The sequence below is a fragment of the Carassius gibelio genome, chromosome B7, assembly GCF_023724105.1.
Source record: "Carassius gibelio isolate Cgi1373 ecotype wild population from Czech Republic chromosome B7, carGib1.2-hapl.c, whole genome shotgun sequence".
Taxonomy (NCBI): domain Eukaryota; kingdom Metazoa; phylum Chordata; class Actinopteri; order Cypriniformes; family Cyprinidae; genus Carassius; species Carassius gibelio.
The window spans coordinates 11789568-11816004 of NC_068402.1; the positions used below are offsets into that span (position 1 = coordinate 11789568).

At 36.2% G+C, this 26437-nt stretch overlaps 2 protein-coding genes and 1 long non-coding RNA gene across 5 annotated transcripts; 1 reads left to right on the forward strand and 2 right to left on the reverse strand.

Annotated features, from left to right (window-relative positions):
• Positions 1–893: 893 nt before the first annotated feature.
• LOC127961071 (uncharacterized) lies at positions 894–23468 on the forward strand. Its single transcript, XR_008154375.1, has 5 exons — positions 894–1105; positions 4752–4863; positions 9331–9465; positions 13011–14300; positions 23323–23468. It is a non-coding gene; the product is annotated as an uncharacterized LOC127961071 (long non-coding RNA).
• Positions 8593–10798, reverse strand: zgc:92664 (uncharacterized protein LOC436695 homolog). Of its 3 annotated transcripts, none has more exons than XM_052559995.1 (5): positions 10568–10798; positions 10261–10355; positions 9304–9524; positions 9056–9160; positions 8593–8995 (listed from the first exon to the last, which is right to left on the reverse strand). In XM_052559995.1, exons 1-5 carry the CDS (start codon positions 10586–10588, stop codon positions 8955–8957), a joined length of 483 nt encoding a protein of 160 aa, XP_052415955.1. In that variant the 5' UTR covers positions 10589–10798; the 3' UTR covers positions 8593–8954. The 3 variants fall into 3 exon arrangements, with proteins under 3 accessions (XP_052415955.1, XP_052415953.1, XP_052415954.1); XM_052559993.1 differs by having other exon boundaries at positions 8593–8961; positions 10568–10797; XM_052559994.1 differs by having other exon boundaries at positions 8593–8958; positions 10568–10796.
• ache (acetylcholinesterase) lies at positions 11492–23558 on the reverse strand. Its single transcript, XM_052559989.1, has 5 exons — positions 23409–23558; positions 15672–17150; positions 15328–15520; positions 14995–15173; positions 11492–14296 (listed from the first exon to the last, which is right to left on the reverse strand). Exons 2-5 carry the CDS (start codon positions 17080–17082, stop codon positions 14175–14177), a joined length of 1905 nt encoding a protein of 634 aa, XP_052415949.1. The 5' UTR covers positions 17083–17150; positions 23409–23558; the 3' UTR covers positions 11492–14174.
• Positions 23559–26437: the final 2879 nt, after the last annotated feature.

Consider the following 26437-nt stretch of genomic DNA (forward strand, 5'->3'; position numbering starts at 1 on the left):
CAAAGGAGCCTGTCTAATTGTAAACATTTCTGAATGGAAGAATGCATTGTATAGATGAAATACCTTGACGGCATAATAATGTAACTCTTTCTAATCTTACAAGATCTACGTACAATTTGCTTCTGCAGTAAATTATGATGTACTATACATGATAAAGTCATGATAGTAGGCTACTGATGCACAGATCATGTATATTGAGAATCATATGTTTTAATATGGAAGAGATTTTTTCTTATAGATGTTGTCATAATTGATCATTCAGATATTTCTAGATTTTACCATATAAAACATATCTGTTTGTTTCGAATAAATTAAACCTATACTAAACTCCTAACTAGACAAAGATAAAGAAAGAGAGTAAGGATAGATAAAAAAATATATATAAAAAAAGGGCCAAATATTTATTTATTATTGGACCCTGGTAAACATCTGCTGCATTTTTGTCACAGATTTCTGACCTTGTCCTGGACATTATATATCTGGCTCTGTGCACTTTTCTCGTAATAATATGTTGCTAGATTTGTAAAATATAGTGAGACTAAGCAATTTTTCTCGATTCATAAGGCAAAAAACAAGCTCGTGACATTGACAGTACGATGCCAGTTCAGAAAATACACAGATAACAACAACAGGGGGCGACATTGTGACCATTCAAGATTTTAGCTTGGAAATTTAAAAGAAAACATTCCCGACCTGCACCGCGGCTAAGAAACGACCTGACGGTTATTAAAAACTATCAAAAAATAATTATAAATTATAGAAACAAACAATTCAACTAAGAATAACTAGAATGGCTTATGTTAACCAATATGCAATAAATTCTTTTGTGGAAAAAATTATTTTTCACTGAGGAAAATTTATATTTATTTTTTTATCTGTCCCGTGTCATCACAGTGGTAGAGCTGCTGCAGTGGAACATTGGCGCCATTTTCAAACTTCAGAGCCTCAGTGACTGGAACTCTTGTAACAGCTACATTATTCCTCATTATGATGATTATCATATATTTTTTTATTCTTACCTCAGGACCCTTCATTACTTTAACGACTATGATATATATATATTTTTTTACAAATATTGGGAACTGGAAAATGATTTTCATGAAAGGTAAGCAATTATTACTATTTTATTTGTGTAATTATTGTAAGGTTTTTGTAATCTAACGTTACATATTTTTTCACAAACTTCGTCGAAATGTGTCCCCTTTATCATTCATTATACACTGACTGCGTGTTTTATTTTTTATTAAAGTAACACCAAAGTAATGGTACTTTTACAAAATATGTAAAACATGTTTTATATAAATACGAGGCGTTGGCAATTTTATATGTTGTTTATGGTAAACTGTTTCAGTACTTTTCTTTTGTGTAAAAAAAAAGCAAACATACTTCCTTACTATAGTTAAGCAAACTAACGTTACCTCCAAAACGTGTGGGAACCCGCGGGATAACGTGCAAGCAACTTAAGCGATGCTTTGAATATATTGACAGCATAAAGCAAACCGAATAAAGTAGTCTTCTAGTCTTTGTCATATGTTAGCTTTTAAAGACAATGATTTCTCGGTGCCTCTAATGTTCTGAACCACTCCCCTCTGTTGCTGTCCCCTCACCCACAAGCAAGCTTCAAGCACTACTTTACCCTCTTTTAACTCACTCCGTAAAATAATGGATTTCGACGTTAGAAATATTCAGAGCGATTTCTTCAATTGAAAGAATGTAGACAGGAATGAAACTGTATTGTCTAACATGGAAACGACGGTTAAAGTTGTCAATTCTACGTTATTTGAAATTCAGAACGTTGGTTCGTCGAATGACATCTTTAGGTGACGGTGTGACGAAATAGAACTCTGCAGAAAAATAACGACACGTTTCGATTGTAACGTTAGCTGAAAACGCGCTTTGAGGTGACATTCAAAACCACGAGAGAATTGTTTGGCGATGAATCAAAAGTTCAAGTTTCCAAGTATGCAATTTTCAAAACTATTTATTACATGTCCCATAAAATAGATGTAAAATAAAAAAATCTCGATACCCGTCTGTTTTGAAATCTACATCCATTTTATATCGATTCAGATGACTACGTTTGAATAACTGATATAATCGCCTTTGTCGTAGTTATGCAAGACAATAATTATTATGCCATCTATTTAATATTCCATTTTGTGCTATCAAAATCTGTTGTCGTGCTTTATATATATATAATATATTTAATCCAGTTACAATTAGTGTCAAACCAATTAATCTGCAAATAAACACAGATATTCGAGTAGTATTATATAAATAACTTTGCTGCTGTTTAAAAAGTTGCCCTAAAGTGTTACAGTTATTATCAAGAGTAATGTACTGGCCTTTACAATGACCCTGTAACCTCGTGATAAAAGTACACGTAGTTTTGGCATGGATTTTGCTTTATAGTTAATGTATTAATTCCAGTAGTTTCCTTGTCTTTTCGTTTTTTTTGGGCTCACAGGATTTTCTTCATGAACAATTTGAACATTTGAAACGTTGCAGTAAAGATTTGGCATGTCATTCTTGTCATATTGACTTTTTAGTATGTAATGTGCAAGTACTGCTTTTTTGAACAAATGAATAAATGGCATAAAGTGAGGATAAGGTCTTGGGTATGCCATGAAAGCTCTGCACCTGTTCCTAGATGTCATATTTAACAATATTCCTTGATTTTGCTACACATCTGCTGAATGTAATGTAAGGGAGAGGCTGGGCATGGGATGGACTGTCTGGAACTGGGAAAAAAAAATGTTACAAATAAGTAGTTTTTTGTTTTTCGGGGGAAAAACCCTGCTCAATAACCACATACTGTCATATGATTTGCATAAATTTATGTGATTATATTATAAAACTCTTGTATATATTTCTTGTATATATTTGTAGTATTGTTCGTTTTTTTCTCATTGTTCAAATCAAGCCTCTTTATTTGCAGATGTCAAAAAAAAAAAAAAAAAAAAACCTTTAGTGCTAGGCTTTTACGTTTTTAGTTGGGGTATTTTTAGTCTTCCTGTTTTGGTGTGTGGTTCCTGAAGCTTAGTGCTTTTGTCTTTGGTTGTACAAGATGATACTGGTAGAATTAAAAGGTAAATGAAATGGGACTGTATACTTTTGGTACATAAATAATCTTCACAAAGAGTACTATATAAATTTGCTCTTTTAGGTTAATCTGTAAGAATTTTATAATGACAGTGATTTTTTTTTATGTGTTATCTTGCATTAGCTGTGTATTATTAGTAAATTATTTTGAAGCTAATCTGGTTTTCAACCTGGTTGGTATCATTAGCCTGTAAAATAAATTTTGTGAAATGTAAGGCTGTATTTTGATCGAAATTTCCATGACAATATGTTCGTCTGAAAATGTATCGATTACTGGACATTAATTTCTCTTTTAATTCTGCTGATTTGACTTGAATTATCACAGAGGTTTTTGTCTTGTCTGGCTGTGTGTGTGTGTGTGTGTGTGTGTGTGTGGTTTGTGTGTACTGTTGGACCATGGTTGTGCTACTCAGTAAAACTATCTGTAGAACCAGATCAACATATTCTCCACTCTTTGTAGCCAGCCTTGTACTACACAGAAAACCCACAGAGACCCCGCATAAAATCTGGCCACATTGAGAGCATAAAGAGCATTAAAGTGTAAAAACTTTGCTTTGTTTTAGCACTCTAAATTGTTGACATCTGTTTTTGCTGTTCCTCCTTTGTTTTTCTTTTTCAATGGATAATTAACTAATGGCGAGAATATAAAGTCATGTTTTTTTATTTAATTTTGGACAATGCGTTTGGACTTGAATCACCCCGTGTGGTCGCTTGAGTTTGGAGTTTGTGGTGAACGTTTGCCCGCAGTTTAATGCAAAAATACACCACGAACGCATAACACTTTTCCTAGTTTCATATCCCCCTTTCTGTGCGTCTTTGCAGCCGAGCCTTCTCCCTCTTTTGTTCCCCCCTCCCTCTCTTTCTCTCCGTTGGCTGTGTGAATGCTTTGGCAAGGCTACAAGAAATCAAGCAAGCGAGAGCTGCTAGCACTGACGCGCCCCAGACACTAAGCCCTAGAATTTAATTTTTTCCTCTGAAATGGTAGCACCGACGGTCCTCAAACTTCACAATCTTCTAAGGGGACCCTAGGGCGATGCACTGATTTTTTTTGGGATTTTTCCTGGCCCCCGAAAATGTTCATTTTAATTGTAGAAACTGATGCCCCGGGAAAAAGGCTACAACCCCTGCTTTTTATGCCTACCAAGTTCCTCAGGCAGCCTCACTAGCTACAGCTAAGCAGAGGCTGCACACTGCACTGGACTGCTGGTCTGAAGGTGAATAAGGAGAGAAAGGGGTTTAAGGGCTGAAAATAGGTGCTGGTGGACAAAAGGTTTAGGCACTTATTTGACTCTTGGAACCCCACCCCCCAATCTGGAATGGGAGCCCCAAGCTCAGACGAATGGGTGTATTTTTGACCTGAAATTAAGACTTGGGATTCCCATTGATAAGTGCATGTGTGGGTTTGTTTTCCTTTTTAATTCTGTTTCTACAATTTTTTTAAAGCAGCCAAACTGTTTTTGGTGTAGATTTAGCTGTAGATTTGCGAAGAATTCAAATACTTGAGGTGGGCGAACTACTTTGTGACTTTAATCGAGTTGTCTAGAAGAATGAAAAAGTATTTTTCAAGTACTTTGCAATTGCTTTTTTGAATACAAAAACAACTTCATTGAATTAAGTTGGGGAATTACTTTTTTTTTTTTTCTACCCAGGTGCAGGAGACAGACTACACTGGAATAGGGGAGGCCGGCGGGTTACTTTGGGAATACCAAGCACCTTTTCCTCTCCCCTGTTGCCTAACATGCTGGAGAACGGGGATCGAGGGTAAGTGAAATCTTTCCTGTGTCCGTTTCAAAGCTTAACCAAAACGGCCCCCTGGTTTGAATGGGTGAGCAAAGTTAGGCCGGGGTGTGTATGTGTCTATGTAAGTGTGTGAGCTTCTCTTTTAGGTCTCCCTCTCCCACCCATTTGCTTTCTATCCTTTTCTCATTTTCTCTCTCTCCCTCTCTTTTGCTAACACCCCCCCCCCTCCCTCTCGATGAACGACGGGCAGAAGTAGACAGAAGCAAATGCCTTCTGCAACTGTGCTGACGTGATCATTTGACTCATACCTTAAATAGGCTGCCCTTTATGAGATGGAAGTGTGTTTGTCAGGGTTGATTAGAACTAAAAGCATTAAATGTATAATATTCACTATTATAAGTTTGGGGAAAATGTTGGGTTTTTGTGTAGCACAATTTTAGTCACACCTTAGCCTGCATTTTGCTTCTGATAAACTTACTTTTTTTTACTGTGAACTTCAGCTTCATAGTAAAGGCTTAAATATCTTTAATCAAAATTTTAAGAATGTGTTTTGGTGTGTTACAACCGTGAGAATGAATTATTTTGCAATTAAATCTCGATTTCTGCTGACATTAGAACTTCATCACACTACATAGGGTGTGGTGTACTTAAAAGAAAAATTTCAAGTCCTTCAAAAATACTTGGTGTTTCTTTTTCTCTACCACAACAGTTGATGATATAAATATCAAATACTTTTTTTGCCCTTTCAACTTTCGTCAGTTATTAGTTTTGAGCTAATTAAAAATGTAATTTGTTTTTACTAAAACAGTAATCATTGTGGTTTTCCTACTTAATTGATGCCACATTTATGTTGGTCTAGTGTTGTTGGTGTAAGCTTCCTTTTTTGAAAAAAAAAAAAAAAGTAGTGATAGTAAATTTTACAAGCAAAATAACAACAAAAAATAAGGTAAAAACAGTGAAATGTAGTGATGGGCCCTTTCTGCCATTTACCTTTTACACACTACAACAATTTATCTGTCATATGCCCTCATCATTCAAACACCACAGATTTATAATACAATAATCTTGATCTGGTAGTCACACTTTTTAAAATCAGATGTTTCTCTCATTTTTCTTATCTTCCTCCCCCTATTATCATCCTCCAAAATTAAAACCTTCTCTGTTCTGGAATATACTGCGAACCTTAAACGTAGTATTTTTGTAACTTCTTATTTTTTGTTAATGTATACTTGCCACTTTTGTTGGCAAATTGTCTTTTATAGATGTTTTGAAAATTATTCTTTATGAATTGTGCAGTCATTCTTTTCTTTCTGTCCTCTTATTTGTTTTTACATTTGGACAAATTTTACTCCTAATCCCAGGAATCCTTTAATTTAATGTAACCTTTTTCTTGGGAACAATTATTTTATTGAATAATTAAAATAGGCAATTTTATAATACTGTATGTGTAATACTAATAGATACTTTAACTTTTATTATAGTGATACTTAATTCTGTTTCACAATATTAAGCCTGAGAAGTTTAAAAATTAGAGATGTAGTGTTTTTTTTTTTTTGGTGGTGGCGGGGGTGGGGGTGGGGGGTAGTAAAAATAAATAAATAAAATGTTTACTCACAGTAAATTATTCCCATGGTAATAAAGCCATTTTGACAGGCGCTAGTTTTCTCTCCTCATCTCCCCCCTTTGTTATTATCCTCCATTTTGTCTTCATCCTCAACATCCATTTTAGGACAGTGTGTGCACAATAACTCACTTATTAAGTCTCACAGGGCATTATTCAAATGGCATGAAAAGATGTGGGTGACCACGAGCTTCCTCATAATTGTCTGTGCTAAAGAAATAGCAGTAATACTGTCACTCTTTGCTGTCAAACAACTTTTATTACATTTTATTACAATCTGTTCACATCACATTCTCATCAAATTTTCATCTGTCATTATTTTCTTTTTTTGATAACCTGACACTAAATATCCATAAGACATTTCTGTATTACACATATTTAATTTTGTGCCTAATCTTATCCTAGTGAGGACCAGTGGAGTCTGTCGTCATCTTTTTATTTAGCCCAGAGTGCCCTGTAGCAGCACATCATGGTTTGTAAGTTCTAAGGGCAAATTCCAAATTATGATGTGCTGTCACCGGGAGCCTGGGAGTTTCTTCATTAACACGACAGCATTAAACACCTAGTGTTCTGCTTGTATCATAATTCACAGTCTAATAAATGCATCGGAGGGTAAGCCTCTTTTTTTTTTTATATATATATATATATATATATATATATATATATATATATATATATATATATAAAGTAACAAGTGGATTGAGATGCAGTCTGAATTGTTTAAATATTTCTTTAGAATTGGGTTAAAACTGTCTTTCAGGCTTGTGAATAAAAATGTGACAAAACAGTTTTTTTTTTTTTTTTTTAACTCGAATGATATTTTTACAAATGACCAGACACACAATAAATGATTCATGACTGAATCACCAGGTGTGGCTTAGGTGGTCCCTTCAGCGAGTTATTTCCAGACAGCTGGGAATTCACATCCTGTATTTGTTAGTCTATATTTTAGGAGATCAGCATTGCCTTTTACTGTGATAGTGTAACCATTCAAGCTGTTGAATTAATCTGCATATATTTTGTATGTTCCTTTCGTCCTCTTTCCTCCCTTGGACCACTTGATGTCTCAGTGTGCCTGACAGTAGCAGCACATCAATATTGGCAGCTGCCCTCTCCCTGGGTTGCCAGTATGGTTTGTGCTGCTCCCGTCAGACAGACACACTCAGCGACTCTTCAGTTATTTGGAGCAGTACGGAAAGCACCTGTCCAGAAATTAAATTGTATTTTACCTCGACAATGTCAAGATTAAAATGAAAGCCCTTCTTTTTGTTCAATTTTGCCTGAAAATGTCTTAGAGAAAAGCTTAACATTAAAAATAACAAAGCCTTATTTGAGTGAAAATATTTTATTTACAGTACAAAAAAAAAGCAAAGTAATTGTGGTTTTAGTTGGTCTCCAATAGACTGGTTAAAGCCAAACTGTGCCATCTTCACTGTTCTGCTTTTAGAAATGCAATTCTTATACAGATCTGATTTTACACCATGGCTGGTTGATTTCATGAGATTATCAGTCACACACTTAGTGAGGTTATTATAACCAATGAGGAAGAACAGAGATGTTGGCAGAAAGTGTCACTGTGCTGTGGGATTGTTTGAGGACATCAGATGGACTGTATTTTACTCTTTTCAAACACAAAATCAAATCTTTTTAATGCTGATTTAGCTGTTCTTAATGTTCCAACATTAGTAGGGCTAAGACGATATGACCAATTTGTTAACAGTCCAATTATGCAAAAGTTATTAGACTATGCCCACAGACCGTTTCAGATCAGATCGATAACACCGATCAAAACACCCTAAGTCAACATAAGACAACTTGCTTAAACTGCACTTATGAAGTGGAAAATGCCACAGAAGTTTCCAGAAAAGCCTGGATGAAGATCATCTTAAGTTAAACCTCAGTCTAAAAGTAGTATTTTTTTTTTTATTTTTTTTTGGTTTTGTAAAAAATTAAATAAAAGTATATTATGAGGTAAACAGACCAAAGATATTACAAAATGTCTAAGGGAAAAACAACTCAAAAACCAACCCCCTCCCCCTCCTTTTTTTAAGCAATATACGAAGCAAAGCATTAACACACAAAACAATACATTTAAAGTTTTTTGCACAACTTTCCCCCAAAAACAAAGCAATGGTCATGATACTTTATTGATAATGGTTAAAAAAATTACACAATAATGTCTTTACAGTAATTTGTTTTAAAATTATACATTTTGGACCCAGAACAGAAATATTTATTAAGCAAAATTTGCCAGCCTCTTAAAACTGTGTCCTTCATTGGTAAAATATGCCTAGCTTCACTATTAACTTAGAAATGAGTCTTTCCTGGAAAAAAGAGAACTGTCTCCAGATTAAAAAACGCAAGTTTCTTGAACCCCGCACTGAAGTGACATGATTAGTTCCTTTTCCTGATTGCATGTTGCAGAAGATTTCAGCGGGATAACAATGGCAAGTCACTGGAATTCATGATGAGACTGGAGTCGAGATTTAGACTATCTGCTGGGAAAAAAATAAATACAGATATTGTGTTCCCCTGGGAACGGGGGGACTGAAAGATTTTCAAAATTTAGAGAGAAAAAAAAAAGTTTCTTACCTTGATCAAAATTGAGCTTTTTAGATGTGGAACTATCACCCAAGCCCTCGATATCTACCAGATCGCTGTTGGCATCAGAGTCATTCAGTGCGCTGAGAGTGACATCTGAGGAAACATTATATGAATGCAGTAGTTACATTGTACTATTCAAAATGCTGAAAATTGTTTAGGTTGAATGAGATAAAGTAATAAGTTGATCTGAAAGAGTAAAATGAACAACACAACTGAATGCATTAAGAAGTTCTTACCTGCTGTCTTTGATGACTTAATGTTAGATGGACCTGTGGTTGGCCGCTGTAAACCCGCAGTCACCACAACCTGAGAGGATGGCACAGCAATGACTTTAGGTGGGGCTGGGGGAGCCATAGAAACCGCCACCTTCTTGCTACTCTTCTTTGGGGAATCAGTGGGTAAAGGAGCTCCAATATCTTCATAAATCTTCCTCTTGACTGTTGCTTTCATTTGTGCCCTAATGTTTGAGAAATGTCTAATTACCATAGATGCTGACGAGCTACACAATGAATAATGATGGTTTATGGCCTACAGACATAAACATAAAAAAAATCTAAAGTATATTGAATATATTAAAACATCATAATTTTTTTGGCTTTTCTGAATTTACACAAGGAACGCTGATCAAGAAACCAGCATTCCTTTCCAGATTTAAGGTATTATAACTGCATTAAAAAGTTAATTTCACCTCCACTTGAAGAAGACACCATTATTGAGATTTAAAGACTCCTTAAGTTTTTTTTTTTTTTTTGGTAATCTTAATGTGTTAAAGTAATCTCAAACTCTGTGTGTAATACCCATAAAATCATTGAAAACAATACTTAATCTTGTTCATGCCATCCTGAAGTAACAAACCCAAGTGGGATCATATTACAACGTTTACATAAAAATGTCTCCATAATTTGCAAATGTATTCCTAAAACATTGGACTTAACAATTCTTTATTTTATAGGCCAAAGCAAGAGCTGGTAAGAAATAGCATTCATTAATGTCATTAATAATATTTTTTAAGTGATGATTTTATACCTTACAAAAAGGGGGCTAGACAAAATACCTTATGAAATTATCAAAGTGCATATGTGTGTGTAATATACGCACTTTAGATATGCAAGTATTCAATTAAATTATTCAAAAACCTGATGCAGTGTTTATATAAAAGGACACAACGGTAAACAAGACAGTAAATGTCTCACCCTGCTGGACTAATATCTGCCACTGGATGCAGCTGCATGGTCAGCTCTCCCAATTTTGTGAATGCAGCTCCTGCTGCAGAAAAGATCTCACCAACCTAAATACGTAAAACAAGAAATAAATGCAGCAACGAGCGTATCCGAAAACGTGTTTTTTTTTTTGCACTGGTATCAAGTTGATAGCATGTTAGCTAATAGCTTTAATAACAAAATAAAAACATGTCCAGTACGAAGGTAATAAAAATGGAAGTACACTATCAAGGTAAATATTTAATATTGCTTTAGGTACCACATTTATCAACACATTTACCTTGGTAGAGGCTGAAGTCATTGTTTTGATTTACAACGGAGTAACAAAGGCTGCGCTTTAGAAATGTTAGCAGACAGCTTGCTGACTTGGGTACTAATGATTGATGTAAAATATCCGCTATTTTTATTCTTCAACTATTTACATTATGAAATAATAATAAAAGCATTCTTAACTAAACGTGTAAGTTAGCATTAGTGCGCCATAAAGATGACACTGTGATTCAGTGGTGCTTATTGGTCCAAATTACAGCCGTCGGTCGTTATTGGTCAACACCAAAGAAGTATTCAGTACATTCAAAGCTGCGTTGAAACGGCGCAATGGGTTAACTATTTCTCTTCATATGCTCTGTTCCTCAGTGTTCACTGGTCCATATACAAATACATCTGATATTTGTCCGCACCATTTTGACCTAGTTAAAAAAAAAACATTTCAGCGTAAGATGTCTAAAGTGATACGTTTGCTGTTTCAGAAACATGCAGCTTTTTTACTTGCCTTGTTCGTCTATATGTGATCACCGAGAAGAAAACGCTGTTTTAAACTAAATAAAATGTAACGTCAGTTTTGTATGTAATTAATTAAATAAAAATACGTTGTTTTATATTTAATAAAATACTCTATCTATCTATCTATCTATCTATCTATATCTATATCTATATCTATATATATATATATATATATATATATATATATATATATATATATATATATATGAACAAATGCATAACAATTGGAAGTAAAAAATGTTAAATGAATGCAACTAAAAGTTTATTGAAAAGAAGCGTCGACTTGCATTGTATTTATTCGACTTACAATGTATTATTTTGTAACAATGTGCTTATAGTGCCCTCTGGTGCACAAAACTGTAAACTAGGATCCATGTTCAGATGTATTTTGAATGAGAGAAGAACCACACAATCAAGCAGCTTTTCTTTAATTAAGTCAGTAACTGTTTATTGAGGTTGCGTTGGAAAGCTTCTGGTATGGTGCCCAGAGAGGGCGGATATGACAAATAAACACCATGTGGAGGATTTGCACGATGCTGTCACTTTACATGTTTGGCACTAATTAAACAGCGGGAAATTTTTGGACCAAATTAATAATAATATTAATAATAATAAATAACAACAAGAACAACAATAACAGTGATTGTTATTATTATAAGTATGTTGTCAAAGTGCAACAAATGCAGAACATAATATGTTTGTTTAGCCATGTGCTATGTTCTACATATGTTTGGGGTAGAATAATATGGATTTACAATATAATATTTATAGATAACATTGTATCTTTGTGATAAACCTAAGAGGCAGGTATCCTTAATGGCAACTAAGTTGCTTGCCTAAATGTCTAAAATTAGAAAGCTTACAAAGCCATACTAAAGTTGATGCAAGTTTGACATACAGCAACATTAAAAACGGAAGAAGAAAAAAATCTATGAAATAGCATGGCACTCTATATTGCTTTGAAGAAACAGTTGACTTACAGACAGTTATAATACCCATGATCATCGCTGTAAATTCATGACCACTGTTTTGATCAGTCAAGTCAGTGACATTACATGAGCATCAATGAATTAAAATAAATATTCAATTTTAAGTGTATTTTGTTATTGCTAACATTAAAATCTATATTGGGGCTATTTTAATGTTTTTATAGCCATAAATGTATTATTAACAGACATCAGCACTAATATTGTCAGAGAGGATAACAGTCGATTTTTAAAGCACGTAATGTAGAGGAGGGGGAGTTAAGGGCATGCACAAGGGGATTTCATGGAGTGGAAGGAAAAACAGCTGTCATTCAGACCCATAAACAAACACGCATAATCATACCGTACCCACATGACTCTTGTCTAGCTAGTACAATATATTATTTCCATTTAAATGGCATTGTTTAAAGATAATCTATATTATTCCAGTCATATTCAGAGGTTACTGACCAGTCGTTCTGTGCTGGAAGACCTGTTGTCTTAACAGCACTGAGTCAGATCCCTTCCACAGTGTTAACAGAACACTAGATGAATGGTTCTAGACAAAAACACTAGATTTAGTAAAACAGGCTGACAGGAAGTTAATGAGACCAGCATAGACTAGCATTCCCAAATTCAGCATGTTCCTAATAAACATTAATATGTGCACTGGGACAGTGTAAATGAAAGAATGATTGGACAGTAAAATACAAAATAATGTTTGATCCAGATTCACAGGCAAAATGCAAATATATGTATGCAATTCCAAAGTCGTAATGAATAAATACACAAAAAAATAAAATATTTTCTCTTTTTTTTCAAGCTAACTAAAAACACCCCACATAAGTTGATTCAATACCTGATGCGACCATGCAAATAATTTACTTTAAAAAAAAATACACCAAATATTTCAATAAATATAGAACATGATAGGAGGTGCCTTTTATAACTTTGTATTCTTGTTTGTCCTCACAGCTTTCCCTTGCCTGTGTTTTCCTCCATCATCCTCCCACTGCATCAAATGGGTGAAGGTAGGGCTTGAGTTAAGATGGCTGACACAGTGGGCTGTCATTTCAAATGAGCACTAAGTAAATTACTCTCCCTCCATTATCGTAATGAAATGTCTTTCCCATCGAGAAAGGGAGACGGCAAGGGAAAAACATGAAATAGACCCTTTGGCACACAGTCAACATTAGTCTTACTCACCAAGCTCACTTTCTCTGTCTAAGATTAAACATTCAAACGTACAATGCCCATATGATATCTGAACTAAGAAGACGTGAATTCACTAGCAATATTTCACATATAAATGCATATATTGATCTAAGTAGTTGGTATATGGTAAACACAGACTTTGTCTCTCATACAAGAAGAGTCATGCTGTGGGCACTAGAATGCATGCAATGTAAGTAGCAAACGAAAAAAATATTAAATATTAGTACATTAACACACACACACACACAAAGACTTGCCCACACAGAAACAATTCAGAACAGTTAGACAACATACATGAAATTAAATGGCTCCTGGTTTCTGCATGAAGTATTAGTATATTGAGTTGGACCACAGTCAGAAAGCAGGGACGGCAGACAAGCTCACACAATAACTGGGATAAACTAGCACATGAAATACTGAGTAGATGCGTCAGATACAGAGTGGAGAGAAATGTACTGTGAAGCAGCCTTTATAAATGTAAGCCTATAAGAAAGGATAAAAACAAACATAAATAATAAAAAAGTAGGATCCTGAGGACCAGTGTAAATGAGGGTTTCTAGGTTCCAGTGGAACAGACATGCACGCTCACTGTTTAGAGGTAATATAACTATAACATTTTTTTTCTGGTACATACATTTGATGACCATAGCACATGATAATCTCTAATAGCAGCTTGAATTCTCCTCCTCTACATATATATTGGAAGATACCACAAATATATTTTGTCACATAATATAATTGGTTGATAAGAATAATATCTGACACAGGGAGGAATAAAAGTGCAACATTCACAAATTAATTTTCATGCCTGCTCTGAGACCGCAATCAAAGAAAAAGCTTTGGCAACCTTTGCCGTTCTGAAAAAGAGACTATTAAGGGTTATGGTCATCAGTTTTCTCTTTCTTAAATTTATGTCAGATTTATCTAGAGATCTGTGCAGCGCTCCTGCTTGCTGTAATGGTCGAACTGGCTCTTCCAGTGCATCATGTAGGAGCTCCAGCGATGGAACTCCACTTTCCACTGCCTCTCAACATCATCAATGTTGTCTGGGTAAGAAATATGAAAATACATATAAGGAAAACAACAGCATGAGGTTTGAGAGAAAGGCAAGTCAAAAGAGTTGGTGAAGGATGATTTTTAAGAGTTCATTAAACTACTCAGACACTTCACTATAAAGTTACCACCCATTTAACAAAGCAGCTGCCAACAGCCCCCACAGTAGAATTTACAATTCAAGTTACTATAGACAGGCCTGCACAACCCTCCCTGCCCACACCTAAAAGAGCAGTGTTTAATTGCTTCATATTCTGGTTCACTTCCAGTGTAATAGTTGGCAAACGAAACTTGTTTAGATTGGAAGCTCAAAAGATACATCTGCACAGACAAGGCATTTCCTTGAAAAATAGCGAATGGTTTATATTATAGCTATTACTTTATGCTCTTTGAACCTCTTTTGCCCACAGAAGGAAACCGAATCAGATGATAATATATATATATATATATATATATATATATATATATATATATATATATATATATATATATATATATATATTCTTTTGTACAATGATTTCATTTTAATTTTGTTATTTAGACTCCCTCTTCTAAACATCCACTGACCTATCCATAAAACACAAGTCTGCAGTTTCTCACGTTCAGATAAAATAAAATAAAAAAGACCATGTTAATAAATATAATAAAATATATTTGCATGACAGTGGAATATACCGGTTGGGACCATTACCTGTAATGTTAAGCAGACGAGGCAGGAAGCGGTTCCACAGAGCACAAACCTGTGTTCTTAGACCCTTGTGCACCTTCAGTGGCTCTGTGTTCAAGCTCACAAGCTTTTGGTCAGTAGCAGTATACTGAGGCCACTTTTTCCGACTGTCCATGTTGCCATCAGTGTTGATGTTGGGATTACTTCATGTAGACAAAAAACAAACAAACTTGAAGTTAACCTTTCAGGCATAACTAAAACATTCCATGTAAATAATAGATCAATTGAACATTTATATAAAAAATGCAATATGACAAATATTTAATTGGGGCTTGACTCATTTGCTATTTCTCATACCCGGTACGGGCAAAATTGGCCCAGTGTCTCATCATTCGTCGGCTGAGTTTCTCTTCTTCTGCAGTATAATTGAGTCGTTTATCTAATGGCAGGCCAAACACAAATTCAATCTCATAACCATGGATTACTCCCATCCACTCTGGCCAGGCCAAGTTTGAGGCTCGATGATCAAACAGGTAAAGGTACACCGCACCTAAGGACGAAGAGGGGAGGTACAGATTGAAAAAACTGGGTCTTGAACTATTTCACACTTAACATCCCCTCTTCTTCATCCTAGTGGTCTTGGACTTCATACTGACACTGTGAGCAAGTTTATTAACTGTTGCCTCTTATAACAGACTTACCATTTGAGTTGGCACTGTTGTAGTTTGTTAGTCCTGAGTTTGCCCAGCCTAGTGTCCCAGGAGCTGCAGATCCCGGTTGGGAATGGAGACTAGCGTGCTGAGCGTATGACCTTGCAAAGTGCTGCAGAGGACAGATGACATTTTGATCTCCTACAATATCGTCCATTGCATCTCGATTCTTCTGGGGGTTGTTCTCATCCATCCAGTCAGTGTACTGAAGGATAACTGCCTCCAAGCCAATCTCATTAGCATGAGGAACACCCATCTTCACACCTTCAAGGAAGTCTTCTCGAGATATCAAACTCTCATTGTCTTTACTGAATCCCGGCGCACCATACAGCAAGAAGTAAGATCCCTCATCCTGATTTACACCCAACATTATCTGAGTGTATTTAAAGTTACCCGAGTTAATCATGGCTTCTGGGGTGTCTGGAAGGAAAACGCCATCTATGACGGGCACAAAGGAAAAGCGGAACAGGCTGCTATAGGGGAGAACTTGCCACTCCTGATCAATTAGTTCCTGTGGATGTTTGTTCCTCAGGCAGTCAACCAGTTCAGTATCGTTACCCTCGCTGCAGCCAACAAGTTTGCCCAACAAGGTGGCCCTCCGGCGGGCCTCATCAAAGCTAACAGTAGCCCAGGGGGTGTTAGGAACACCACTTTGCATTATGGCACGAGTGAAGAACAGGCGGCTGTCCGGTGACAGAACGTGCATGCCAACTGATGCTCCCCCAGCACTTTCTCCAAAAATGGTGACCTGTTTTGGGTTACCACCGAAGAAGTGGATGTTTTCTTGGACCCATTGAAGGGCCAGCCTCTGGTCAAGGAGACCCACATTTCCTGGTGCTTCGGATGAGCCATTGAAGGTGAGGAATCCAAAAGCTCCAACACGATAGTTCATAGACACAACCACTACCTTTTCTGTGTAAGCCAAGTACCGGCCATCATAGACATCAAGAGAGGAGGAGCCACTATAGAAACCCCCGCCATATATCCAGACCATTACTGTGAGGTTCTGGGGCCTAGGGGTAGGAGGTACCCACACATTAAGGTAAAGGCAGTCCTCACTCATCATTCTGTTGGGGTTCCACATCTCGATACCTGGAAAGCCTGGGTAAGAGGTGTCTATGAATTGATAGCAGGCATTTGGGTAGTCTCTAGCCTCAAAGATTCCATTCCAGGGTTTTTTGGGCTCTGCTTTTTTGAAACGTCTCTTCCCAATAGGAGGTTCAGCGTATGGGATGCCCAAGAAAGCAATCACATGATTACGGTCTGGAACAGGCAAGCGTACACCCTGCACACGGCCCAACCTTGTTAGTACTACTAGGTCGGATTCGCTCTGTGCAAGACAGCAGTGGAAGAGGAACATGAGGAGCACAGCAGGAAGAAGGAAAATGTCTGAGTTCTTCATGGTGTCTTTTATTTTGTTGGATGGGAAACTACTACCAACTCACTGTTCTGAGTCAAGCTCAGTATGACCTGTAAATTAAAGACAAAAGATAAGGCAACAAAATACATTTGTGATCCACTAAAGTTAATTATCATGTATAATAAAAAAGTAATTTAAAGTAACTTAGTGTGACTGAAAGAACTTTCACACTGACTTCAAGGCCAGACAGGATATGTGACAAACCAAAAAGAGACAGATGCACAGAGAAACTCAGCTGTAAGTTGTTAGATTAATGCTCAATATCTAAGACCCACAAACACACCTGTGAGGGGGATGTTTATGTTTTACATGTTGCCTGGTTGCTATGCTGACTGGATTAGTTCTGGGGGCACAGTTAGGGATACGAGCACATGAATTTGACTGCAGCTGTGTGAGTGTCTGTCTAAACAAGGCTATTTCTGTTCCCCCTGCCTCCTTTGCCTGTGTGGGGTTCTATTTTTGAGGGTGTCACTTCTCTCTACCAGGTCATCTGCCTCTCTGTCCATCCAACCCTTTATCTGCTATTCATATGCTACACAAAGCATCACTTAAGTGATCTTGGCAGTCCACCTTTACTCAATTAAAGAGACAGTTTGCCCAAAAATAACAAGCCATTGTGACTGTTTTTTCTTTGCATCACACACACACACACACACACACACACATATATATGTAGGGATGTGGGTTCTATTCCCAGGGAACACGTTAGGTAAAAACTGTTAGCCTGAATGCACTTCAAGTCACTTTAGATAAAAGTGTCTGCTAAATGCATAAATTTATAATTTATTAAATTTAGATAGATAAAAGTTTTCTTTGTGTCCATACATTGAACTTTGACCATCATTGTATGGAAAAACAATTTACAAATATATATATATTTTTTTTTTTTAGTACTGAAGCATGAAATACAGTCTCTCCAAGGCATCATCCATGGATAATTAAGATATCCTAAGGAATTGGTGCCATATGCATTAAACTAGACTTCTCATTACATAATCTATTGGCGGTTTCAAAGAAACTGATCTTAAAATAACAAGCAAGATTATATTGGACTCAATAGTGAAAGGAGACTTGGGGGACTGCAATGCAATTCATCAGTCACAGCATCTCATTGGATTTATTAATATCTCAAAAGACAGCTGCATGCCGGAAATGGGGGGCAAGGGTATCTATAAGCGGGGATCGGGGAAAGGCAGAGGGGGAGAGGCTGGCCAGACTCAAATTAGATCCTGGAATCCATGTATGAAGTTCACTGGGGGGGTGTTTGCTTTCTGCTTGGCATTACATGTTGTTGTGCACACCATCATGTCATTCTGCACACAGCTTTCTCAGTGTCTAACTATCCACTATGAGGTAGTATTATAGCCTGGCTTTTTCAGTTTAACAAGAAACTTAAATGCTAAACCATAATGCACATATTTGTCTCTCTCATTCTTTGTATTGGTCACAATCACTGCCAGTTAACCTTAATTTATCTCAGGCTGAACTCAGTCTCCATGGAAATTAAGAGCCCGCACTACCTATTGCATCCTGTCTTATTTGTATGATCGGTCTGTACTTGATTTCAGCATTTTTTCTTCTCTGTTGCTTCCTTTTTGTGTTAATGAGGGACTGAATCAAACCTTTAAAGTCTCTATTTGCAATTCAGTAAAGTAAACTGTTAATTTTGTAAGGACCACAAGAAGGTCCAAAAAATGCAGAAACTCTAGAGTAAACAGTTACTTAGATTAGTCAGAATTTCCATATCCCTAACAGTGGAAGCAAACATTTTGAATAAAAATTAATATGACCAGCAAACCTAAATGACGTTCTGTTCATGCTGTTTTTTCTTGGTACCCTCAGCGTGACATGACCAACAGGCCAAAGCATTTCAAAACTGACAGTTTGATGAGTGCCACTGAACAATGGAATTTTCTGTTTCATGGTCTGTCCGTCTAATATTTCATATGAGAGTGCTCAGTAGTGAACACGTGCCAACACATACACACTTGTGCTCATGCTGTCCAGAATCCAACTTTAGTGATGCTATTATTACAATTACAACCAGAATATTTTAAGCTTTCAAACAATCCCCAATTAATGAGCTAGTATGCATGCTACAATCATGGCCAAAAGTTTTGGCAGTGACATAAATTTAGTTTTCTGCAAAGTTTGTTGCGTCAGTATTTGTAGATTATTTTTCCAGATGTTTCTATGGTATACTGAAAAACAAATGATAAAGCATCTAAAGTTTTAAAGGCTTTTACTGGCAAACAAAATGAGACAATGTTTACAGCGTTGACCCTTGTTCTTCATAACCTCTGCAATTGGCTCTAGCATGCTGAATATTAGTTTCTGGGGCAAATCCTAATTGTTGGCGATCCATTCTTGCCTTATTTGTTTTTGGAGTTAATCACAATCTGTGGGCTTCTGCTTGTCCACTCGTCTTTTGAGGACTAACCACAGGTTCTCTATGGGATTGAGATCCGGGGAGTTGCCTGGCCAGGAATCCAAAACTTTAAATGTAATGATCTTCGACCCACTTCTTCATTACTCTTGCTTTGTGACATGGAGCTCAATCATGCTGGAAAATACACGGATCACCAATTTGCTCATGGATCATTGGAAGAAGTTGCTCTTGCAGAAGGTTTGATACCATTCTTTATTCATGGCAGTGTTTTTGGGCATAATTAAACTACTCCCTTGGTTGAAAACAACCCAACACATGAATGGTCTGAGGATGCTTCACTGTTGGCACAACACAGGACTCATTGTAGCGTTCACCTTTTCTTCTCCGATCAATTCAATTTTTTTCCTTCTTTCCTGTCCTTTCTGATACCAGGCCATTGTCTAAAAGACATTCTGAAGACGACATCTCTGCAGTTGAACCGCTCCATTTTGAAGTTCTTGATGATCCGGTAAATGGTTCTTTGGGATGCAATATTCTTTGTAGCAATTTCCTTGCACTTGAGGCCATTTTAAAGCAAAGCAATGATGGCTGCACATCTTTGCCGGTTACCTTTGCTAACAAGAACACAACGATTGAAAGCACTTCTTCCCTCTTTTTAAAGAAATCAGTCTGCTCTTACAATCTGATTAATAGTGATTTCACCTGACTAGTTATCATTCACACTTTCACATGTCCTGCTGATATGAATAGACAATGTTAGCTGGTCATTTTGCATCACCAACAAAATTTTTGGCCAATGAAGCTTTGAGCTTCTAAATATGCAATTATTTAAAACGCATCTGATCACTGATCACACAATCTAGAAACAATGTGAATAAACAGCAAACTTTGCAAAACACAAAATTTATGTCACTGGCAAAAGTTTTGGCCATGACTGTACTATAGAGTGTTATTGTTAATTGCTCTTCTCTGAGGCAGTTGTATGACTATAATTAACTTTTCCCAGTGGAGCACTGCTTCTGAAGTCTAAAAGCTTATCAAAACTGCATCAACATCTGAGTCAGAATTCTCTACGTAATTGTGAGACCAAGTGGGTCATTCTTGTTATGCTGTATATTTTGAGCTGTCTAAACTCAATATGCCGGTGTTGTAATGTAAATATATCACACTTCCAGAAATATGCTCTGGTTAAGTTTAAGAAAACCCTCTGTAATAATTTATTACAGTTATATAAAGGTTTTCTTAAAGCCCATGTTGCAGGTTAACCACCACTGTCGATTAATGGGTATATTAATCACTCAAGATATGTATATCATTTTTAAAATGTCTTAAAAATGGTCTTAAAGACCAGTTTTTTATGTTTTTGGTATTAAAGTTTTTTTACGCAATCTGGTGATGAATTCATGTTTGGGAGATGTGGAGGAAAGGTAGCCTCAGTCTAGTAGTAGAACTTTGGCAACTGACTGGGATGAGGAAGGGGTGGCAAGAACCAGCATTTTATGATGGCCCGCAGCCGAATAATTTCGAACCAGCCAGACGTGAGAGGGCAAATGAGGAATAGCCAAGAACTGATGACCATCAAAGCCAATTAAATGCATGGTCTGAGTAGAATGAGTGGGGATTTGAAGTTTCCTGGTGAGTTGCTATCATTTAGCAACGCAGCAATGAGCACTGTAGCTAGTCTACAAGCAGGAGTGCACAATAATGACTCATTGAATAGGACCGAGTGAAAAATCTGTGTTTTCTTTATATCTAGTGGCAGTGATCATGACGTTAGTTCAGATAAGTACCAGTAACATTTGTCATAGTGTCGTAGTACTGTTAAACTTTTTCTTTGTCATCTAGAAATAGAAGGCATCATGTAGCTATATGGGCATTTCTAAGCGTTTCTCTCTTCCTCTGGTGAAAATGTTGTTGCAAATGAAGCCGCGTGTCTGTCGCTGTGTTTGGCAGGTGCTTGTGTGGGCGGTGCCGTCCCATGAAAACTGCATTGGAAAGCTTGTGCTGTAGGGAAGTGAGTGCGTTTTGGTCGCTGTTGGTCGATATCTATCTATATATCTAGTCTATCTATCTATCTATCTATCTATATCTATGTATTTAGACATTTATCTATAATCTGCGCTATCTGAATACTCTCGTCTAATATTCATCTCTCTAGTCACTCTCAATGCTCTCAAGGCAGGCTTTGGTGAATTTTCTCCCCAACGTGACATGATGCAATGCATTGTGGGGGAAAGGAGAATCGTTGCTAACTGCTGTAAGATAGTACCTACTTTTTCGTATTATAGTCCGTTTTGTGAGACCCAACAACATAAAATACAATGGGTAAGAGATTAAATGTTTATTACAAACAAGCAAATTGCACAAATTAGTTGAAAAATTAATACTGCAACACAGCCTTTAACTTAAGGGGTTTGTTACAACTCGGCATAAGCAATTCAATTTTGATTAATTGTAGCTTACTTATTTGCAGTATGGCAAAAGATAAACATGCTCATAAAAGGCATAGTTAAGTCATTTGTCAGTGAGGGAGTTTATTTTTATGGTTTTAACCCTTTTTTAGGAAAATTCTACATCAGTTTGTCCCTGTCACTGCCTGGAGGATGATGTCATCTCAACTTTGGTTATGATAGATAAAGGGAAACAGCAAAAGACTAACAGATGGAAAGTGATACTGAGGACACACACAATAAAAATGAATAATTAAAATATAGCCTATATATAATAATAAAAAGGGATATTTCAGATTCATTTTGCTGAGTGTACAGATATTACACCTGGATTATCTCTTATAAACTGCCAGTGTAAATGTGAGAAATGGTAGGCTAACACCCACGCAAATCCATCCCGAACTTCTCATAATAGTGAAACTGTGTTAAAATAAATCTAAGTAACGTCTTAAGTCTTACAAATCCGTAGTGTAATATTTTATTCAAACATTAAGAGATAGGAGGAACGACCCAAGGCGTTGAAACACAACACAAATTTCCGTTATAAACCAACGAAATGAACCCATTCCTCTGGTTTAATACGACATGAAAGCTATAAAAGAGGGAAATCCGACAAAATGTTATACTGCAAATCACCTTGTTTTGCGTTGAAATTCAATTAACAGATATCAGACGCGCATGCAATTTGAGCGTTACGCACCAGCAAGATTCAAATCCCACGAGCGGCCGACAGACGCTCTATGAAGATGTAAAAAAAAAAAAAAACAGAGGAGACGGGAAGGTTACAAGTAGACAGGTGCTGAAGGTAAACAAGACTTAAATTTTAGGGAACCAGGGCCTCCGAGTGCGCGTGTGCCGGTGTATTTCTCCAACACGTCTAATTACATCCATTCTTTAGCTCCACAAATATGAACATTAAAGGTACGGATATCGAAAACTCACAATATTATAATTTTTTGCATGCTTGTTTACATATATATATATTTGTTCACAATGCACATAATTTCAGCCTTTTTCACGTTTCTAACATTTTCCGTTTTAGCGGACTATAAAAAAAGAAAATGAAGGCCGTCATTCATAATACAATTATGCAACAAAAATCGGTTCGGCCTGTAAAATTGCAATAATCAAATCCGCTAATGTTTATTATATTCTTAATTAAAAACGCTACAAACACTTTAAGTATTCACGGCTGTATAACAACATACAAAAAGAACGTACTACTGTATATATAAACCATGATAAAATAAATATGGTCAGCTGCCTTCATTTGTTGTACATGAACCGAGATGTAAATATGCCTCGAGTAGATGCGCTCCAACACTGACGCCAAATTCACGCATTCTCATCTCATCATCTGTATGTTTTATTATTTTTTCACAGTGTTGCCTGTTGTATCAGTCAGCTGAAGAACATATGAAGTGTCCAAGTAAAACCTCACAGAAGCTACAAAGATGCCTAAATTGTACCTGGCGATTCCAGTTCACAAGCCGGCTTTGCTTCAGCGCCTCTCCCCCAGGCTCTTCCCCTCCTCTGCCTGTCCTTGAATGAAGAAAGCCAGAATTGTTACCGTGCCGTAGGGCGATAAGCAAAAGCAGGACAACTGGGCTGGGGGTAGCGTGAAGGGAGTGAATTGAAGTCTCGCCTGTCTGATTTTAACGCTGGATCAAGCCTCTTAACGGAACTAGGAGAACAGCCGTAATTTACTGCTGTGTCAGTAGGGGGAGACTCCTTATAATAAGCATAATCGACCAAAAGAAAAAAAAACTGTAGAGTTCTCGCGAGACTACGAATCACTGTTCGTTCTCAGCCACCCAGCTCTAAAGTGCCTGTATGTATGTCGTTTGTACAGTCTTCAGAATTAAGTGCACTTGTCAGTTCCACTGCATATCTTTTTTTGTATAGCCGTTCAAATGAACGCACAGTGAGAAAACACATCACATGCTGTATTTTTGGTATTTAATATGTTTTTCCTCTCTCTCAAAACCCATAGAAGACCCATTAGGCCTAGAACTTAAATAATATTTTCAAAACTCAACGTACTATAGATAACACTGATGGATAGGTTTCTGTTTAAATAGGGTTAAACTCTCTCTTTTTATCCTTTTCTTTGTTTTTCTGTATATATATCATTAATATGACTTTCTAACATTTAAGCATTGTCCTGCCTTCATGCTGTTGTGTGATAACCTAGTGGCATAGAGTATGGAAGAGTATAGCAAGAGAAAGTATGCTATTCCTCAGTTATTTTAAATTACTTCGCTTGTATGTTTATTAACTTTTTGATGAATTATATAAATGATTTAACAATGTTCTCCATTCAAATTGACACACTTATTTATTTATTTATTTATTTATTCCATAGATTTAACACTAATATCATCCCAAAAAAATGCTGAAAAATCTGCAGATTACTTCTGGGCCTACTGAACTAGGAGAACGATCTTAAATTAGCTTTGATTTTATCTGCTTGTTGGAGTAAATCTCTCGCAGAGCTTAGTACTGATTTTACCATGCAGTACCTACATATAGTTTTGTAAATATATGTACTTGTCAACATTTATAAAGTCAACAGGTCCATCTCAGCATTGGGGAATGTGCGACATTAAAAGTGTGGGAGACAAAATCATTCACTCAGTCAAAAAATGTGCATTGACAAAATGTTGTTATTGAATTCAATTCAAGTTTATTTGTATAACACTTTTTACAATACAAATCATTGCAATGCAACTTTACAGAAAATTCAATTTCTACAATATTTAGAAGTATCTTATAAGTGATCTTATAAGTCAGTTTATGTGCATAGAACAGGAATTTTCAGAAAAATTAATACAAGACGTAGTCAACCAGACAATAAACACTATTGAAAGCAATTATTATGTGATTGCAGTAGCAATATTTGTTAGTTCTGTATGTTTCAGGGTTAGCATTATCTGAGGGGTTGGCATCATCTCTTCTCAGGTGTTCTGGATCCAGACTGGAGCTTGTGTAAATCCTAGTGGCAAAACAGAGAAACAAATAGAGACATAATTACAGGGCTGCTGTCCCAACCAAATAAAATTAATTAGTTTAACCCTAGCTAAAGAATAAGAATGCGCATTTGATCAGATACAACTGCAGTCACAAATTATGAGATACATAATTGATTAAAAACATATGATGAAGTGGCCAAGTCCTATTGTGATTAGTGTATTTTGCCCCGAGGCACATTCTAGTCTTTAAATGGAGAATTAAAGTGCACCATTTTAAATCCTAATACAGTATAAATCCATCTTCCTCTCTGTTGGTTCTGCATTCTGTGATTCCTGCCAAATCAGCACCAGCAATGGCATCCGTGTATTTCCAAGCCAAGCCGAAAGTGAAAAAACTGCAGAGAGAGTGTATGGAAAAAAAGAGCCTTGTCAGAGCAATCAATAAGGGCAGTTAAAAGCATCTGTTTGCTGAGCCCAACCTATTATCTAATTGCTGGCCTACTGGTGATTGCATGGACACATTAATCTCTCTCTCCTGCTCTCATTCCCTCCCTCGACGTACCCCTAATAACTCTGTCCTCATAATTCATTCTTTTAGTTTCAGCATTTTGAAGACAAAATGCTGATTATGCTTGCAGAGATACTCTAAAGTTACACCATTAACTAATCCTAATTAACTAATAACCAAGCCATTTGCAAACCCTAACAAAAATATTTTTATTCACCAATAAGGAAATGCATTTACTTGCAGATTACGTGAAATTATGTAAAAGCTGTGTAGAAATGCATGCACTAAATCAGTCCTAACTGAGATTAACAATGATAACTGAGATTAATAATGAGGCACAGTGAAGAAAAAAAAACAGACAAGACTAGAGAGCTGATATGCAAGACATTTAGACATTTTTCTAAATTATATATATTTATCTCACCTAAATGTTTGAAAATGCATTGTATTTTTGCTTTTACAGTCATGCATTTGTTGCACAATAGCTTACACAGCGCAAGCCTGATTTTGTGAGCTGTATGTGAGGTTCACACACAGTCTGTTCCTAGTCCATGGCTGTTTACCACAAACACAACATTTATCCATTAATTTGATTTTAAATCCAACATTGTTACTTAAAATTATTTTTTAACATCATGATTCTTTTTCCTACAAAGTACAGTAATACAGTCTTTCATCAGTTATTCAATGCGTTTTAAGTTTGCTTTTACTTCTAGATTTATATATTAAGTTGCCAAAGCAAAACATTTAAACTACTTTTCTTACATTATTCTAAATTTAAAATTTACCATTGATAGAAACAGTAAGCTCTGTTGCCTTTTCTTTTGCATTTAAATCTTAAAATTCATAAAGGACTTTAATTAAGAACTTTAAAATTATTGACTTGTTTATATAAAAGTGCTCTTATTTTATTTAAATCTAGCCAAGGAACAATAGCCTACTGTATGTATTGACTGTGAAATACAGTAGACTTTAATTATATTCATTATGTAACTACTTCATTTTTGTCTGCTGTACG

What these genes read in the sequence shown, in the direction of transcription:
- zgc:92664 (XM_052559993.1), bottom strand. Translation starts at nt 10,588, where the DNA reads ATGACTTCAGCCTCTACCAAG. An exon ending in GCAGATATTAGTCCAGCAGG is followed by an intron (nt 9,525 to 10,260) that starts GTGAGACATTTA and finishes CTCAAACATTAG; the next exon opens with GGCACAAATGAAAGCAACAG. An exon ending in AAAGCTCAATTTTGATCAAG is followed by an intron (nt 8,962 to 9,055) that starts GTAAGAAACTTT and finishes TTTTTTTCCCAG; the next exon opens with CAGATAGTCTAAATCTCGAC.
- ache (XM_052559989.1), bottom strand. Translation starts at nt 17,082, where the DNA reads ATGAAGAACTCAGACATTTTCCTTCTTCCTGCTGTGCTCCTCATGTTC. An exon ending in GCCAATTTTGCCCGTACCGG is followed by an intron (nt 15,174 to 15,327) that starts GTATGAGAAATA and finishes GTCTACATGAAG; the next exon opens with TAATCCCAACATCAACACTG. An exon ending in TCGTCTGCTTAACATTACAG is followed by an intron (nt 14,297 to 14,994) that starts GTAATGGTCCCA and finishes TTTCTTACCCAG; the next exon opens with ACAACATTGATGATGTTGAG.